At 41.5% G+C, this 20,265-nt stretch overlaps 1 protein-coding gene across 1 annotated transcript in view; it reads right to left on the bottom strand.

Moving 5' to 3' along the window:
* EBF2 (EBF transcription factor 2) overlaps positions 1 to 20,265 on the bottom strand; it is a 165,194-nt gene that overhangs the window by 7,390 nt on the left and 137,539 nt on the right. The window contains exons 8-15 of the mRNA XM_077805554.1: positions 15,943 to 16,060; positions 15,092 to 15,094; positions 14,064 to 14,194; positions 13,294 to 13,420; positions 4,072 to 4,160; positions 2,781 to 2,846; positions 2,502 to 2,679; positions 202 to 387 (exon numbers count right to left, since the gene is read on the bottom strand). Coding sequence (XP_077661680.1) covers positions 202 to 387; positions 2,502 to 2,679; positions 2,781 to 2,846; positions 4,072 to 4,160; positions 13,294 to 13,420; positions 14,064 to 14,194; positions 15,092 to 15,094; positions 15,943 to 16,060 — 898 coding nt within the window. The remainder of the gene's footprint in view (positions 1 to 201; positions 388 to 2,501; positions 2,680 to 2,780; positions 2,847 to 4,071; positions 4,161 to 13,293; positions 13,421 to 14,063; positions 14,195 to 15,091; positions 15,095 to 15,942; positions 16,061 to 20,265) is intronic.

The following is a 20,265-nucleotide window of genomic DNA, read 5'->3' on the forward strand; positions in this document are numbered from 1 at the left end:
ACGGGGGACAGTTCTGATGGTAACTTTGGGAGGGGAAGGATATAACAAATTATTAAGTCTGATTATTAGGCCTGATGGATGCCTCTGACGTAAAGGCTTTGAGATCCTCAGTTGAAGGACACTGAAAGTGCAAAGTTTGATCCATATGGCTTAAGTAAAAAAAAAAAAAAAAAAAGGTCTATCAAAGAGGTGGGCACTTACTTCCATAGGGAGATCCTGTTGGAGAGCCATTAATGAATCCAGGTGAGCTGGGAACTCCCAAGTTAGACATCGGGACATTGCTGTAGCCGTTCATGCTATTACTGGAGGTGCTATAATTAGACTGCTGAGGTGTTGAACTGGAAGAGTAACCTCGAGGGGAGATGCTGCTTGTATTACGAATGTAACCTGAAATAAATTAAACATTTCACAGTGAGTCAGTGAATATGGCCTGAAACTTTTCTTTTCTCTGTTTTCCCAGTCTCAAAGAAATCTTTTGAGATTGCTCTTTTAGACCCAGATTCAACAAAATACTTCAGCAAGTTTCATTGACTTAATGGGACTGAAGCTTGTCTTTAAATGCTTTGCTAAAATATGGGCCTAAAACACGCTCAGAAATTTGTGTTTTTTGAGGCTGTGTGTGTATTTTCCTAATCAGATTTGATAGTTTAAAACTTGAAATTGGAGTCTAAGATCTGAAAAAAACAGTAAGCTCATCTTTTAATGGTTTTGTAATTTGTGTGGGTTGAGGTTATACTTTCCAAATAATTACGACTTAAAAATAAAGTACCAAAATGTATTAGTAATGGGAAACTGCAGTCAACTTTGGGATATACCCTCCTCTTCTTGTCTGTCTCTGTGTGAGAAAAGATTGGCCCCATAAGTCGGAAAAAATTGGCTCAACTTGACCAGTAGGGACAATGGTTGTAAATACTGTAGGAGCAGGTTTTGGTCCATTTTTTCCCCCATCAAACACAATTTCAGTTTTCAAAAATGACTGGAAAAAAAGAGGAATGAAGCTAAAAAAAAAATTCTGTATTTTCATTTTAGGCTCAGTTATTTTTCAGTGAAGAAACTTCATTAGAAAAATGTCATCACCACTAATTTAATGTAAGTTAGTTACCATTTAGGAAATCACTGGATTCTGCTAGTTGAGTTAATCCAGGTAAATTAATAAAGAAAATGCAAATCAACATGAACAATTACGTTTTTCTATATATTACATTCCGGAGCTTGTTAAGACTTCATGATATCCAGTGCTGAAACCTTACTGCTGATCTATGTAACATTACCTTTCTAGTTACATTTGGCAGGATATACCTGGACATAAGTTCATATGACATGACTTTCACCTCCTGGGACGACATTGTGTCCAACTAACTGTGCATTCAGACTACCCAGATTGTATATTACAGGAATCTAGTGTTAAACTGAGAAATCAAGCACTCTAGTCAGGACATTCCAAAAGTCTAAATTGCTCCCCTGATGTTAGCTCTGCTGTGCTGCATGTATTTTATGGCACGCATTACTAACAATGGTACATTAAGGTTCACATTCAACAAGGAAAACAGCACTAGTAAATACATGCAATTTGGCAAAGTTAACATTGTAGAAGAAACAATTAACTTTTAAAAATTCTCAGCCTCTCTCCACAATGGTAGTAGATGCATTTACTGTCTTGGTGTTTTCTGAGGGCATGGATATGACTGAAAAATGTGAATTAGAATGGAAGTTGGAATTCAGCCTTACGTTTGCCAGAAAAGAGACTATGGGTAAAAATTTCAAATGCACCTAAGTCCTAATGACTTCAGTGAAAGTTAGAAGCTGAAGTCCCATTATCAAAAGTGACTTAAAGCCCTTGAACCTAACTCACAGAGGTGCTTTGAAAATGTTCCCTTCTTAGGATCTGCTCCAAAACCCACTGAAGTCCAAGGACTTTGGATCAAGCATTTACTCATCAGATCTGCTCCTTGTACTTGGATAGCAGGCCAGAAATTTGTCAAAACAGTTTTTCAATTAAACATGTAGATTTCAGCAAAATTGTTTAGCTATAAAAAGCAGTTTTAAAAGTCTGAAGAGGTCAAAATCAGAATAAAAATCAGCCAAAACGAAATTTCAAAATTGTGTTTTTGGTCCAGGACAGAATGGAAAAAATTTAAAATCATGGCATTTCCTGCAAAACAGGAAACCAGGTCCCTGCCCAGCTCTAGTTTTGGTGACAAAAATAAGGGGTTTGTATGATTTACTCCAGCCTCACAGAGCCACTATTCTGTCTCCTGTGTCACCAAAAGAGTTGTTACCTAAATTCCAGTTGCAGAACCTTTATTGTTCAGGACACATAAGCTAGAAAGAAACTAGCTTGTCCAGTTTGCCAGCAACACATTAGCTATTAAGAAGGCCGGGTGCTACTTTTCAACCGAGTAGATATGGAAACTGAGACACCAACCTGAAAACAGAGATCCCCTGACGCTATTTTTACAATCACATTTTAGGATATGTGCAAACATTATAACAGACATTACCTTGGTTGTTCCCCTGTGTCGACTCGGAGATGCTGACTCCTAACTGGCTCCCATAGGAGTTGATTCCCATCATGCTGCTGTGAGCTGGAGAACTAGACAAAGCAGGGATCTGGCCGGGATTCCTTGGGACACTATACAATGCTTCTGCTATGTCCGCAGCTCGCTTCAGAATAATATCCTACAAGACAGCAATAGCCTACGGTCAATTTAACGTCAGGAAGTTTTTACAAAACCTTGAAAAAGGTTTCCTCCCACCCCCACAAAAGCAGTCATTCTAACCTGGTTATTATGTGGTGTTCCATACAGTGCTTCAACTAGGTCAGCAGCTCTTTTCAACAGCATCTCCTGGAGGAGGAGGAAGAGATGTATGAAATGGCAAACCTTCAGAGACCCCCTCACCCACCAAAAAAGACAGTTTTCTGCCTGATCTGTTGTTTGAAATAAAAACCAGGGCCAAGATTTTCTAGTGTGACTGGTGTTGTGGGAGGTCCAACCTGGTATACTTTGAAGGAGTCTTGTTTTCAAAAAGTGCTGCCACGCACCCACTGAAAATCAAGCCCCTTTCAGGTTGGGCACCCAACATCGCCAGTCACTTCAGGAAGTTTTTACCTACACGTAAGAGCATCAATAAATCACAGTTTTATACTTTAACTGATAAGTGTGCCATCCTTCTGTCTAGGAGCTCTCCATAGTCCTGAAATTGCTCTTCAGAACATTGATTATAAGAAAATTTAAGGTGGGGTTTTCAAAAACACCGAGATGAATTAAGAGCATGAGTCCCCATTGACTTCCAAGGGGACTTTTGTTCCTTACTCAGCCACTTTTGAAAGTCCTACCCTTATTCTTTAAATTACACACATGCTTTTTTCTCAGTAATTGTAACAAACAATTAAGATTCCTCAAAGCCATCTTCAGTGTTTCTGTCATCTGCTGTTAATTATCTCTGGTTTTAGGGTTTGTTTGTTTTTTAATTACCATTATCTTCTTTCATCAGGCAAATTATACAAAGTTATTATTACTTTTAAATATAATCAGAAATTAGGCTCAGATTCTACAATGGAAGGGTCAAGCATGGCTATTATTATTGGTATTGCAATAGTGCCTAGGAGCCCCTGTCATGAACCAGAACCCCATGTGCTAGGTGCGATATAAACCTGGGTCTTTATACATTATCAATGTATCTGTTCCATGTGGTTTCAAAGCAGGCAACCTTAAAGCTCACCTCTTTCCTGCTGTGATTCTGCTGATGGACCCCCTAAAACTGGATCTGTGTAGGCAGATCTCTGCAGCTCTATGGATCCTTACAGAATTCAATGGGGTGCCAGTTGAGTGCAAAGGTCTGCTGCTGTGGATAAGGGCAGTAAACTACAGATTTGGACTGGGAGGGTTTCTGCAATGGTGGGTTCCCAGCTATGGAACTGATTCTCACACTGGCAATAAAAGAAATTCCACATGCAACACATGGGCTGTAATGGTCAGATCTGACTTACCACTCTGTGCTTTATTACATATCAGCAGAAAAGAAAGTCGCAATTTAAAAGGCTTAGTGAAATGCTCGTAAATCTTTTACCTTGGCTAGTCTCTCTGGGTCACCGGGATGCCTTGGGATGACCTTTTGCAGTCTCTGGAAACCATAATCGATGGTGGGTTCATTTAAAGCTGGAAAAGAAGAGTAGCCAGACATGAGTGTGAGCCTTAGGCAATTGCTGGTTTAAAAAACCCCACAAAACAAAACATGAAGCCTTGAGGTGTATTCCGTGGAAGCCTGATCCAAAGTCCACTCATGTCACAGGAAAAACTCTTGTTGAATGGAACACCAAACCCTGCAGTGTCCTTAACATCATAACCTTAATGAAAAATTGGCCCTAATTAAGGGAGAGTCTCAGAGCCCAGCCTCCAGCCCGAGCCTGAATGTCTACACTGCTATGTAGACAAAGCCTGAATCCAAACACCCAAGTCAATTGACAACAGGCTCAGACTCGGTGTTGTAGGTTTTTCTTTGCAGTATATACTTGCCCTTGGAGACATATCCTCAGCGAGAGTAGATGGGCATAGCTCCACTGCAATCAATGGAATTATGCTAATTTACACCAACTAAGGATCTGGCCCTTATGTTCTACTATTGCTGGACCACCAATTTGCTCTGTCAGCTTGGTTGTCACTTTCTCTGTCACTCTTTCTACCAAGCTCTCAGGATTCTTGTGAGGCTTTTGCTTATAGAATCCTTTAATCATCCTTGGAGTTCAAGGTAACTGAGCTCCTTGTCTCTCTTCTCCATTTTTACCTGGCTCCCTCTCACCATCTCAGACTCTCTTTTTCTTCCCATTCCCTCCCATCTGATGAATGCAACTCATCCCACCTGTCTAGGCTTCCTGTGGCTGCCAGAAGAGTCATCCATCCCCGCTGAACCTACAGCTTGAAACTGCCTGCTAGCCCACTGCTCCAGATTCTATGCCAGCCTCATCCACAACCCCTACTTAATGTATTGTTGCTGGCACCAAGCCCCAGCTCATGACCAGTGGGAGGGCAGAAGAACAGGGAAGGTAACATATAATACCTGGAACAGAGGCAGGTAAATTTTAGACTGGATCTACTTAAGATTGCTGATCTGGTACCTCATTCCTCACCTCAACACCCTCCATGTCTACTCCTGAAGTTGCCTTATCCGTTAGCATTAGTCAGTATCCTAAGACTTGACCCAATGCTTGTGAAATGCTTTGTAGTTGTCCATTGGAAGACAAAGTATTGCAGCCCAAATTGTCAAAAGCTAGTGGTGATTTCGGGTGCCTAATGCCAGACCTCTAACAGGTGACTTTCAGAGGGTGGGTGCTCAGTACTTTCTGAAAAAAAAAAATCAACCCCTTTGAGGTATCTCAAGTCAGGAATCTAAAAAATGAGCCCCTCAAAATCATTAGCTCTTTTTGAACATTTAAGTCTACCACGTGGTAGTACTTATGTTCAGACACTTTGTGTGGGGAATATGCCTACTATGAAACCCTCATGGGCCAACTGGCGTTTGGATAAAGTGATGATCCAAAATTCAACTATGTACCCCAAATTCAAAATTCATATTAAAAACCAACATTGACTTCTCTAAATTTCTGAGTACCCAAAGTCTTTGGCTGTCCTCAGACACAACGTTTACTAATAAAATTAAGGATCTGGCTTGTAAAAACCCTACTTGTAAGTGGTGATGAGATTTAAATGAGAAATTAACTCAACCAAGTGCTGAGAATCTTGCTAAAAATTCCTTGTACCGTTCAATGCTTAACATGTCCTTAACTCATTTGGCAGAGTCCCCATTCAATGGCAGCATCTTCCATCTCCTTGTGCCACTTGGCCCTATAAAAATGATCACTTGAAAGAAGTAGTGCCAACAGCTGAAAGTGTCCCATCCTATCCAACACTTAGTTCCTTTCCTCACAGTACTCAGCACCTTTCAGCATCAGAGCATCAGGCACTAGAAGAATGAAACCATCAAGTGACACAGAATATTACTCTGATCCAGATTTTCTGTTTATCTGTGTCTGTCTTTGGTATAACACCATGAAGGTAAAAGGTCATATTCCCCACTGAGATACATTTTATATTTACTTTTTATTAAATAATTATGGCATGGCATGAAGTTTAAATATTACCGGAGCTAATAAAGAGGGAATTGAGTAGAGAAAACCCAGACCAGAGAATTTAGTCTTGGCTATACTTAGAATGTCTTCGCTCTCCACTGGGAACCATTCAGGTTTGCTTAAGGAGTTTAATAATACACATTTCAACTGCCACAGAATCTAAATCCCATTTGAGAAAGGGGGAATTTTTTTTGTGTGCCAATCTTGAGAATTCATGACAATTCTCTGGAGGGTCTATACATCATTATGTGCCATTTCTCTTCTTGCTTGCAAGACTACTAGTTTAGGTTATATATCTTGGACTAAGCAAAAAATATATATTTAGCTAAAAATATCAAATGAGGAATATCCAAATCTATTACTCATGGAAAGGAACTGGCTACTACCCAACATGGTTCTTTCCCAAGGAATTGGCATGTATATATTTGTATTGTGCTCTGACATCTTAGAGCAGGAGAAGGTTCCTAGATCATATAAAACTGTTCTGAGAACAATTCAACCATTTTACACACATTATATATACAGCGGCTTTGATCACAAAGGACATGCCCAAAATATCCAAGTTGTTCACTTTGTTCACCAACGAAAGGCGACCACCTCTGAGGGAAATGCTTCCAATTGAAGCTGAAGGGTGGTGGTGGGGGTTGGGAGGGGTGAGGGTTTAGGTTCAGTTCCCAAGTTGAACTGTGGCCATAACATCGTTACCACCCCAACCCATTAAAAAAAATGCTATGGGATGTTCAGGTTATAGAAGGTGCATATATATATATACGCACTCACTCCGAAGGCTTATAGGCCAAGATTTTGAAAAGTGACTAGTATCTTGGGGTGCATAGCTGGAGCCTCCTTAAGGGGTCTGATTTTCAGAGGATGGATTTTGAGCACTTCTGGTGTCTGAAATTGGGTATCTAAATAGTATGACATCCAGAATCACTAGTCACTTTTGGAAATTTTGGCTGTAAGTCTCAGGAAATCTTCCTGTTTCAGCTCACCATGGTTGTGACAAGCCACTTTGGTAAGCAAGTTTCACACACTAAACATCTGTTGAATTTTCAAGGTCAGACAAAAAAATTTTATGTGAACATCAGGTAACGGGGTAAAAAGAGTTAAAAGCTAGTCAGCAAATCAGATGGTCACCTAAGCTATTCACATCCCTCTGACATAACTGGTTTGATAACAGAACATTTACAGTCAATAATAGAGCTAGGTCTAAATGCACTGTAGCCCTCCTTAGTTTCTCTTTTGCACAGGCATGAATTCAGCTGGTATGCCCTACCCAGTACCTCTTTTATGCTGCCTCTTATGCTCCAGAATCTAAGCTTTCATTTACGATACAAATAGGGGCTTGTCTACACTTGGAAATTTATCAGAATAGTCATTCTGCTGTTGCCCCCCATGTGCACACTTGTATTCCAGAATACGAGCGACTTTCCCCCAGTTTCGCTTAATCCATTTTGGATAAATCTCATTCTGGAATAAGAGTGTCCACATCTGTAGATAATCAGGAACAACTTCATGTTCAGTCAGACCCTATGTCTCTAGCCGGAACGGTTGTTGAGATCGCCTCAAAAGCAGAAACTCACACTCATGGAACTGGTGCAGTGCCATCTCCCTGCATTTGCAGAACCTGAACAATAGCTCTGCCCCACTCTTCTCAATGAAAGCTAACTCAAATACCCAATGATCACTGACGCTTTAAATGTCAGCATTGTTATTTCACTGCCCAATCAAGTCACGTACACATGAGAGGGAGGATGACATGCACAATCTACTATGAGTGACAACTCATTCTGACGCCACCAGCAAATGGTCTTAGGAGATACCACTTCTTTCCCTCCCTCCTATCAAGAAGAGACCAATCCAAGGAATTTAGGAGAGCCCAGCAGGGGAGCTGGGAAACTTCCACAAAGGGGAACCAAGCGCAAGAAGCCCACTGGACCAGGTCTGAGTGAAGGGACGCCAAGTGGAAGGAGCCCAGCAGAATCCATAGGTGTGTTCTGACCCCACCGCAGGAAAGCTGAGTGACTGGAGCCCATAAAGCATATGTCAAGCATCTGCACAATCTACTGTTTGTGGTGAATCATGTGCGTGGGGCTTATTTTGTGGGCGGAGCTTCAAAAAGTACCAACTATCTTTTTTTTTTCCCAATCTGATCCCTGTCTCCGACTCTCGAAGCACCCTTTAATTTATGACAATGTCACTGAGTACTCTGCTGTATTTGCTGGGCCTTTACAAGCAACTCCCTAAGGTCCTATGGCTATTTCAATGCCCCTTTCTGGCATGTGCCCTTCATAGGCTCAGGCGGGACAGCAGCTGCCCGTAAGAAAAATCACATGCTTTTCCCAAGGTTAGTTTCCAACACTATCTCCATCCTTGTAAGTACTTCTTCTGAGAGAAGGATAACAAGGCCTTCTCAATTCCAGTTTACAAACCTTAAAAAACCAGCACATCCTACAGTGTGCTGCTGGCACATTTCCCAACCCAAGGCAGCCCATTGGGAGTGCAGTAAATCCCACAGATCATAGAAATGTAGGGCTGGTAGGGACCTCGAGAAGTCATCAAAGTCCAGCCCCCTGCGCTGAGACAAGACCAAATAAACCCCAGACTATTCCTGACTGGTGTTTGTCCAACCTGTTCTTATACTGCATAGATGAGATTAGTTTACCTATCAAGCCTTTCTGTACATGGATGAAAAGCTATGTTCAAAATCTTCCTGCCACATTATGTTTGAGATGAGTTTCCCTACAACAAACTACGTGCAGAGCTGGGGTCAAGTATAAGATCCAAGAGCTTACAATGAGCCAGATTCTCACCTGAGCTCCATTAAAGTCAAGAACTTGGGCTTATATATTATTAGAGGCAGAATATAAGGCAACTGCTACGTTAGTCGTGGAGAACAAATGCCTTCCTGTACCAAGAACGCCTAAGGAAAAGGGGGCGGGGTCACTCAGAACCCGGAAATGGGTGAGTCACCTTTAGTCACAGCTTTCACCTTTTTATACTGCAAGATATTAGAGGTCAACGTTTTGTCCTAAGGATGACATTTTACATAGTCATTGATTAAAAAAGAGAGACACGCTTTTTGTTTCTCTCTCTATATAGAATTACATAAAATTTTATATAATTATATCCACATTATCAGATTCAGAAAGGCTCTTCAGCAAACTCCAAGAAGAAGCTAGCAATGTCAGTCGATTTTTCAAGACTTTTCCATAGACCTCTAAATTCTGTCTGAGTTTTCCATAATGGGATCCTTATGGAAAAGGCCACACATTAAATTTTGGTGATGAGAGGAATGTGATGGCTGAATTGCAGCACCCCGAGTGATAGCACTTAAGAGTGGGAATGCTGAGAGAACCTCAATGGCAGCATTGCTCACACAGCACACTTCCCTCATAGCCTGTGCTGAATACACATCACAGGGAGCATATGCACTCCGGCAACAGCACCACTGTGGCATTTAGACTTACCCTGGAAATTTCTCTCTGATTCTTATACTAACCATTTATATCACTCTCTTCTTCAGCTTGTCAATGCTGCTCTTTTATAAAAAACTAAAGCTTCATCAGATTGAACATTACTATTTGATTATATACTAAATATTGAAAGCTTTACTCTAATCATGGGGAATCATGTACTTCAAACTACCAAAATCATTTCTGTTCCATCTCCACCTTTCTACTATAGATCTGGATTGTCTTGTGATTAAAACTCTGGGCCAGGACTCAAGACACCTGTGTTCAATTCCCAGACTTGCCACAGACTCCCTGTGTGACCCCGGGCAAATTGCTTAATCTCTCTCTGTCCCAATTCCCCAGCTGTAAAATCGGAGTAACAACACTTCCTTTCATCTGTTTAGATTGCGAACTCTTCAGGGTATGGCCTGTCACTTACTATGTCTATGTACAGTGCCTGACACATTGAAACCCTGAGCTTAGTTGTGGTCTCTAGGTTCGCGAGTAGCATGAAAGTATAAATAATAATAATAGTCATAGAATCTTAGGACTGGAAGGGACCTCAAAAGGTCATCTAGTCCAATTCCCTGCACTCATGGCAGGACTAAATACTGTCTAATTATGCTCATGGTCTGTCTTGAGCCAACTATTCAGTGCTTCTAACACTACATGACCCTTAGTTAGCTCTTTTCACCTGAAGATCTCACAGCACTTTATAAACGTTAAGGCCCAGATTTTTAAAAGCATTTAGACACCCAGCTCCTATTGAAATCAAGGGGTCAGGTACCAACATATCTTTTAAAATCTGGGCCTAAGGGCCTAGCACGATGGGATTCTGATTCCATTTGGGGCTTCTAATTTCTACCAAAATACAAATACTACTAAGAGGAGATGTCCCTCACTCTTTGATCTTCTGGGGATGGTGCTATGGCCTATGTGTTTCTTAGGAATATTGCCTGATGGAGGTTGAATGTAAAGAGTATTTCTTTAAAGAAAGGGTTCTCCACTTTTTCATAGTGTGGACATAATTTAATAGAGAGAACCAACCTTTCCTCCCATCTGCCACCACACAGACCACCTCCCCCGACATAAATGTGAGCAACTACAGCCAATCCTTATAAAGAACTTCCAGGAAACATTTAAGACATTTTTAGCTGTTTTACTCTCCACGAGAGAGGCTTTCCTGTGCTTGCCTATCTTTCCCTTCCCTCACTACTGTTGTATGTGCCCACTGGCTGCCATCCTCCACCCAAGAAGTGGCTGCATTTTCCTCGTGCAGTAGGTAAAGTTTGTAAAGCACTACGGACACAAAATTTTTTTTAAAAACCTTTGCGGTTCTTCATAGCACGGTCAAAACAGACTCATGATATCACAGCCATGGAGAGAGAAAAATAAACATGTTATTTTCATAGCTTGGAAGTTGTTTTTGCTGCTATTATCAGCAGCAATGACCTGGGGGAATTGATTACGCTATACTTAATAGCTGTGTTTATCATTTTGCCTAACATGATGGGAGAACTACAAGTCCTTGGGTAGATCGATTGAAAAGTTGTCTAATTTCACACCAGCTTATGTACTTCTGAATCTTCTGCTAACATGCTATTTTGTAACATATGGCAGTAAGCACCCACTCGCTCCTCAGTGAATCTAAACAGATATCTCCACGCTGATAACAAGAGCAAAATAGGCAGATTATATTATCCTCTCTCTCTTCTGCTATTTGTCATGTACATCTTCATGTCCTCTTTGGTGGAAATACGCTAATTAACATGTCAGAGAGCAGCACTACAGTTTGACTTCAACCCTCTAGAGATGGCACAGATCAGCCCTGCACATAAAACACAGACCTACAAAAAGAGGACTAATTTCCCCATAATAAAAAGACACTGCTCTGTTTTATGCATTTCTCCATCATTAAGACCCTGATCCTGCACACAAGCATACAAGCAGTCCAATCCATTGGATTTTCAGTTGCGTATACACTTATATCTTTGCAGGATCAGGGCCTAAATAAGTAAGAAGTGCCACCGAAGAACTTAAATTTTCAGTCTCTGACTCATGATATGCTCAAGAATTAACAGATCCTCCCCTTGTAAATTTCATACCAGACCCAACCCTGGTCCTGCAGCCTGTTAGTAAGTGAAATCAATGAGAAAGCTCATTTGCATAGGACTGGGTCCCTGATGGGTTTTTTCAATCTTGTTTCTGTACAATACAATTACATTTCATGCAGATTTGAGATCACAGTCACTTGCGTTTCAGTAAGTATATCTGCTAGTTAAAGAAGCTGTGCTCAATGTATTGAGGGCTCAGATTTATCCTTCCACAAATCAAAGCTGTCTCTTTAAAGGGAATTTGCTTACAAAAAATTATGGCAAAAGTCTCACCTCACAAACACAGGTATAAATCCAGAGCAGCTCCTTGCGCTTTAGTGAGGTTATTCTGGGGCAAGATCCGTTTCAGGCCCTAATCATCTGGGGCCCAGTCCAAAGTCCACCGACGTCACTGGAAGTCTTTCCATTGACTTCAATGGGCTTTGGATCAGGACCCTACAGTGTAAACTCACTGGGTCAAGGATTGTTTTCTGATTTGTCTGCACAGAACCCAGCGTAACAGGGCCCTGATCCTAGATTGGATTTCCTGCCTGCTACTGGAATACATATGAATAAATACATTCTTAAGTAATAATAATCATGAAAGCTTGTAAAAACACATTAAAAATTAAAATGAGAATTATTGATTTTTTAAAAATTATACGTTTAATAAATTTATAAAAATATCAATATTTCATTGAAAAAATTCCCATTTTTGAAACATTTTGACTGGCTCACCAGGTAGTCAAAAAACTGCAACATTATTAAGGAAAAATTTCTGGGGGTTTTCAGGTTGAGAATTGAATTTTTTTGCTGTGAAATTTGTCCAAAATTTGATATTCTAGAAATGTTTTCCAGATCTAATAGTAATAATAGGTTTTTTAAACCAAAAATCATTGCTTAAATTCTCAGCCACCTAAATAAAATATTACTACTAAAAATCTATTAGTTACATATATACATAATCCTCTAAAACATGCTACCATTCTCCAGCCACATATATTAGGAGGTAAAACTTTACTGTGTATACTGACAGCAAATGAAGATTCTTCTTTAGTTGCACTGATTTCTTTTTCTAGAGCTATAGATCTCTCTCTCTCAATATATAAATATTCTTCTGATGGCAGAGGTAAATGTGGGGCACTAAACAAGTTGACAATATCCTTTTAAAAAATAAAAAAAGTCATCAAGATTTATTTTGCACTCAGCTCATTGGCTTCTTTAGACATAAGACATTCTGCCTATCCCTGGGGGCCATCCTGAAAACAAGAGGTTACCCCCAGTGAGAGAGAAATGTAAAATAAATACTGTTATAAATAAAACATCTTCCAGTATGCAGAGCAATGCTATCAAGTTACTGTACACTTAATATATCTAGAGAGAGAGCCATACTGTATCAGCATGAGCTTTAATCTGCAAAATATATTAACATGTGGAGTAATATTCCCTTAGCTTCCTCATTGTGTACAGGTTTTATCTCCTTACACTTCCAAATACTCCAAATAGCAGAACAGTTTTCAAATGGCATGTGGCAAGTATTTAAAAGAGAGTAATCGATATTACTGAGAGGAAAAGACATTCATGTTCCAGCCCTCCACAGTAAATCACGTTCACCTACCGGTGTAAATAAACCTGCCCGGGGCTCCTTTGCAGAACTGTTTGGATTTATACGACAGTGTGACTTCGACTACACCAGGAATGTGACGAGGGGGGGTCTGGACTCGAATAGCGTGAGGTGTGATAAGCTGGGAAATAACAACAAGAGAGAAGCATGTCATGTATGGGATGTTGGAGTTTTTCCCCACTGGCCCCTGGTTGTGTTTCTCAAGCAAATGAAACTGTTTACTACTTCCTAGGAATTGCCAGATTGGATCAGACCAGTGGTCCATCTACTCCAACATCTTGTATCCAATCACGTGAAGCACCAGCTGCTTCAGAAGAAGGTTCAAGAAATCCTGCATAAGGCAACTTACAGGATAAATTGCCTATAGGGAAAGTTTCTTCCTGGCCCCCATTAATTAATTGTTGATTTATGCCCTGAAACTTGAAGGTTTGTTTCCTTTCCCAAACTCCTGGCCTTTTCTTTTAATCCTCCCCGTAACTCTGGATATTCTTCTTATCCATATAAACATCCAGTCCTTTTTAGAATCCCACTAAAAGTTCATGGACACAATGATACAATGTGGCAAAGTATTCCACAGACTAACCAAGCATGGGCGAAAAAGCATTTCCTTTCCTCAGTTTTAAAGTAACCATCTTTCAGTGTCATGGACCATCCCCTTGTTCTCGTGTTATGATGAGAATGAGCGAATAGTAGTTCCCCATCGACCTTCTCTATACCAGCGATATCTATCTTCGGCTATGCAATAGCAAGTTACTTTTGCCTACCTCACTCCATACAAGCATGGTCCCAAATACAACTTGTAGCCCATCGAAGAAATTGTCTCCTATAATGATCACCATTGCGCCCCCTGTAGTCCAGCCTTCACTTGGGCTAATAGCTTTGATGCATGGTGTGGCTAAAGAGAAAAGGGATAACAGAGTGGTCAGTTAGTTTTCTTGCAACTGGTTTTGGAGCCTAGGTTTTTGGGTAGGTCGGGGCCAGTTATACCCCATGAGTGGATGGCAAAGCTGTTATTTGCACGAATTGCACTGGTGCAAATCGTGACTTATAGTTTCGCCTGTCCACTCTTGGGGGTTTTCACTGCTGCAGCTGTATTGCTGGCTTGTATACCCAGTGCCACCACAGCTAGGACACGTACCCTTAATTCGTTCACCCACGAAGACGGCTTACCAGTCCAAGGAACCGAAAGTAAAATAAAATAATGTTGTTCTCTGCCTTGCTCGTGTTAATTACTTGCCTGTTCATTACCGGCACTTAACATTGTGTCATTAAGGTCTAATAGGCCAACTGTAGTACTGGGTGTAAAAGTGAAACCCTTAAGTGATTGGGCAGAGGCTGTTTTAAAAACACTCATTAGCATATGATCACACAAGAACAAAAAAAGCAGGCTGTAGGAGGGATGTGTTACAATTTACTGTGTTTATCAATGGGATAAAGAGATATGGAAATAGCTTGCCTTTCCTCCAGTTCCTATCAAGAGACAATTTCTAATAATTTTTGTGACTTTATGGAATTTTTGTGACTTTTTTTTCCTGCTCTTTTCCATATGTTCAAGGCCTCTGGACTATACATCCCATCAGGAACCCAATATGGTTTCCAGGCCATAACCAAAGTCAATCCATCACTCCATTCCCAATGTTGACAGGGTCAGAGGTGGAGGGGAACTTTGGCAGGGCTCCAAAAACATGAGACTCCTTTGAACAGCCAGTCAATCACATCCAATCAGTCAAGGAAAAACTGGATGGCTTCCTAGGCTTGGAATCCTGGGATTTTCCTTCTACCATTTCACTACCCGCTGGGGGGGAATTAACACTGCTCCGAATTCTTTACTGATTCAATCATTTTCTTCCAGTTCATTAATTCTTCTTAGGTTGATACAGGGCACATTTAAGAAGGGGGGCAACAAAACAGTGTAATGAAATAATAGCCTTGCTTGTCTCTTCTACTAACATCACAAACTCTTCTCACTTTCACAGGCTTCAGGGAGATTGGAGAAGGGGGGAAGAGACATAGATAGGATTTTTAAGTGGTGCCTGTTTTGAAGAAGTGGAGTTTGTGAGAGGGGCAGGGACGGGGGGGGGGGACGGGGGGGGTTACCCACTTTGAAGCTTAACAGATACAGGTATTGGTAATTGCTTTAATATACCCCAAGAACCGTCCCATGGACGACGGCAATTCCTGCTTAGCCAAACAAACTAAAATCAATTAGTGTCAGTTTCCTTCTGCGCATTGTTATGCTTTGCACACAGTTTGTTTAAGAGAACCAGACACTTTTTCATACACATCTTGCACTGTAATGTTTCTGTTTAAGTAAGATGTCATGTTGCCTAATTTGCCTGAAATCAAGTCTAGGCCAGCTGAGCAGTAAGTCTGACATTCTTAGCTAATTGTGAATGCTTTTACAGAGTTTTTCATCTTCACAGCCCTGTACAAATTAACTAATGAATAGACGGGGGGAGTCTCTTAGGTGAAGAAGGATCATATTCTGCATGCGGTAGAGCCTTTCTTGGGTTCATCTTCCTTCTCTAAAGCCCCTGAAGTTCTGCAGCTCTCTCCACTCCCACCAAAACAAACAAAAATTCAAGTGCAGAGTGCGTGTGTTTGTTTTCACTGGTGTACCATATTCCAGACAAAGTTCCATACCTTCTGAAGGGTCAAGTCTCCTCGCTCTCCGTCCATGTTTAGAGTTGTTATGAACAAACATGTTGTCAGACACTGCCAATACATGTCCATCAACATTCACTGTTGTTGATAACACAACCTAGGAAAAAAGGCAGGTAAATGACTTGTTTTAGTATTCAGCTTTTGATGTATTTATTATTATATTGAATTAAAATCTTGTTCTATTTGTAAAATATAATCGTTTATTTCCCACTGGGGGAAAAAGTATTTTCACTTTCTATCCTGTGCCTTCATTCCATTTAACATGGCATCCAAAGGGCCATATGCTATCCTCAATGTACATGACATAATGAACCAGTGACTAGAGACTATCTTAAGTTTAGTTTTCTGTGATGCATTGTAGCATAGAGGTCTGTATGTACAGACAATGAGCGCAGACTGCAGAGCACCAGAATAATGTGCCCGCTGCTATGTATATATAGAAGCACAGCCATCTGTTATCCTACACACACGTACATCATAGGAAATCAAACTTACAACCATCTGCTTCTAAAACATAGGTTTCTATCCACTGAGATAAACAGAAACTTCCATTAGCTGCAAGGGGTAGAAGGGCCTGGTTTCCAGAAGGTGGCACTCAGTACTTTGTGCAAATCAGGCCGCTTTAGGGGTGTCTTAGGTTGGGCACCCACAAATTGTGGCTCTCAAAATCATGGATTTTGAAAATCTTGCCCTTTTTGTCCAATCTCGCTGGGTCCCAACAGGACACAAGTCAACTCCTACAGGAAATAATCATATTTGTTACTGAGACTCATTGAGATCTCTCTTTAAAACAAAATGTCCTAAGCTATAAATCTATTAAACCCAGAGATATGTGCGTCTTTAAACCACATATATTAAAAAAAAAAATCCTTCATTTGAACAAGTATGAAGAATGTGCATCTCATTAGAACTTTGAAGTCCAGACCCTCAGCGGGTCCACATTGGCTTCAACAGAGCCTCCCTCATTTGCTGCTAGCTGTTAAGGATCTGACCCTGAGCGTGTGCATGAATGTTCAAAGATGCCATTGTCATGCTTTAAGTAAGAGACTTTCAGGCTTTAATTGTTGATAAACTGTATTCAGCACACAGCAGGAAAACCCTGCCCTCCTGTAGGATTTTGCTGGTTTAAAAATGCTCTCGCTCGGTCTCTTTTTTTTTTTTTTTTTTTTTTTACGACAAGGTTAATTCATTCCAAAAGGCTCTTGTCATACTGTACATTAATACTTCTCATGCATTCCTGTCACAAAATGTGCTGCTTTTGTGTGTGCCAACTGATTTCATCATTGCACATTTGGGTGGAGTGAGACTCTGTTCCAAAGTGAACGTTTCCCGCATGACATAGCTGAACCCAGTCAGATGCACCTCATTATTTTCCGTTAAACAATGGAAATAAATTTTAATCTTTCACTGGCCAGCACAGACCATGCTATGGCAACAGGGGAATAGACCTGAATCATTCCAGTGTCTGAAATATTTACGACAAGATTTTAAATTGTAACCAAATGTAAATCAAAAATATACCCCATATATATATATACACACACAAAATATACAAATACCCAGCCACACAGAGACAATTTTATATATCCACACACACAAAATATATATTAATACACACAAATATAAATCGTACACATTACAGGTGTGTGACTATATAGGTATCTGTATTATACACAAAAAGTGAGAGAATATAGATGATCAACATTTCATTTAAAAAGGTTCTACTGGTCCCTGAAACACAACAATAACTTCCAGACAGAAGTCACATTCTTGCTAAGTGCTGAGCACCCGCAAATCCCATGGTGAGCAGGGATTGCTGAGACCCCCGTAAGACCCCTCTCCTGGGTGGTTTCATTTTGTCACCTCTCAGGTTCACCACTGGGGGGGCGAAGAGACCACCTCACAGAATGAAGCCAGAGTAAATAAATAAAACCATCCTCTGAGATGGACCCAACTCACAGAGGTTGGGTCTGGATCTGAACTCGCTCCGTGTTTTTTGGAGGTTGTTGGAGCTTAGGTTTTGGTTTGGGCCCATCTCTTGGCATTACTGCTATTCAGCAAGAGAGAGATTGTGTCTTCTTGACTATGATTCTTCTGGTTCACTTTTTTATCTATGCTACAGAGTAAGAATGTTTTAGATGATGGAGGTAAAGTTACTGGCGCTCCAGACTTAGCTCCACTCACTCCCCCTTGCCAGGCGAGGACAATCAAATGGTTGAATACTGAAGATTAAGACTCAACGTTTTAAGAATAAAAGGAAGCAGAATGTGCATTCCACCATAGTCTCTAACTCCCAGGCCCTCCCCTTTCACAAGCCAACAACTGCTTTCCCCCAGTGAGTATTTCCTGGGTCACGGAGGGTGACCCTTTCCATCTGGAATCAATCAGTCAACTCCTGACAACTTCCTGAAACACCTCACTCCATTTCCTGTTCTCTCCCCCTTCTCTCTTTCCCCCTGGTTTGCTTCACTCTTCAAAACTACAGGCCACAGCAGCTTAATGTTAGAGGGTCAGACACAGTTAGACTCCAAAACACTACACAAGGACACCTTTGACCTTCAAAAATCTTTACATCTTAGCTAAACAAATCAAGGTCAACATTTCTTACCATTACCTTGTTAACCATTTATAGGCAGTTTTGCCAATGCCCCTCTGAATGCATATCCATCAATACCACTTGTTCTCCCGAGATCGTAAAACATGGCAAGCTTTGTTTTCTTTATGTGCATTGAGTGCTGGTGAAAGGTGCTGGCATGACTTCCCTGGAGATTTAAGTCCTCAAATTTATCCACAGCACAGGCAAGTTACCTCTGGTACCACTATGCCAACTTGTCTGATTCCTCATCTGATGAGACCACCTCTCCGGGTGAGATTTGGCCACTAGGCCCATTCAGTTTATGGCTGTTCCACTGAGATCAGCAATGGGTGGCACACGTTGTTGTGGCTTTGGTAAACTCTTCTTGGGAAAGAGACTGAGAACACCAAATTATTTACATAGGGCATCAATGGCTCACGGCTTTTGGCTCACGGCTGACCTGGGCTCAAGTTTAAGCGATTACGTAGAAACAAACGATTCTGCATCCCAATTCCTTGAATCAGCTAGTTCTCCAAACTGTAGTTTTAGAAGAAAATGAAGACTACAGTGACCTGAACAGTTAGAATAAAAAGGACAAGGCGTCACATTCACAGATCTGAATCGGGGTTCCAGCAAGCATAATGGAGAGAGATTTGTGATCTTGTAAGTGGGGTTTTCAGCAGCTCTTAAGATTTACTTTGCTAGTCTGGATGGTTCCTCTTTACTGGCCTCAGATATTAGTTAATTATTCCCCGGCAACATTAGAAACCTGCATGTTTCTTCGAGTGCTTGTTCCTGTTCATTGCAGTCAGGTGCGTGAGCGCGCACACGCACAGTAGCCAGAAGATTTTTCTCCTAGCAGCATCCATGGGGTAGGCCTAGGTGCCCTCTGGAGTCGCACCTTCATGGCACCCAGTAAAGGGCCCTGCCGACCCGCCACCCTCTCAGTTCCTTCTTACCGCCAGTGTCGGCAGCTGGGACTTCCCCTTGCTCTTGCTTCGGCAAGTGGCTTGGCAGTACTTTTGGTTTTTGCTGTAGATAGTTAGTTCTAGGTGGTTAGTATAACATAGTTAATTCACTTATAAGTTTCAGTTACGGGGGGGGGGGTCCTCCTCCCCTCCTCTCCCCCGCCCCCGGTTTCCTTCCGCCCCATTATTTTTCACCGGGGCATGCCGCGATCCCCAGGCTTCAAGACTTGCCAGGACTGCATGAAGCGCATGGCTAAAAGTGACCCCCCACACCTCCTGTTTACAGTGTCTGGGCAAGGGTCACCAAAAAGACCACTACAAGATCTGTCGGGAATTCCAACTGAGAACTCTTAAAGAGAGGGAGCAGAGGGCTTAAAATCCTCCTCATGGAGGCAGCTCTCTGACCTCAGTCGGACCCAGGCACTGGGGATCCTGCTTCCAGTATGTCTTTTTCAGCACGGAGCACTCCGGCGCCATCTTTGAGAGATCCAACGTCGAAGCAAGACACTGCCAAGAAGGCTCGGCACCATCATGGAGGCTCTCAGGGGCACTCCAGCCTTCGGCACCAGTCCCAATAGCCGGCATAGAAGAAGAAGAAGAAGAGGACAGAAAGAGGCCGATCCCCCTCAGCAAGATCCAGGGATCAGCCATCAGTGACAACTCAGTTGGGCCACGGCTCTGAGGCTCAGTGAGGCTATGTCGACTCCTGCCCAACTGAGGCAGTCAAGTCCGAGCCCGTCACGCTTGCCGAACCCCCTC

Source organism: Eretmochelys imbricata, chromosome 26 (genome assembly GCF_965152235.1).
Source record: "Eretmochelys imbricata isolate rEreImb1 chromosome 26, rEreImb1.hap1, whole genome shotgun sequence".
NCBI lineage: Eukaryota > Metazoa > Chordata > Testudines > Cheloniidae > Eretmochelys > Eretmochelys imbricata.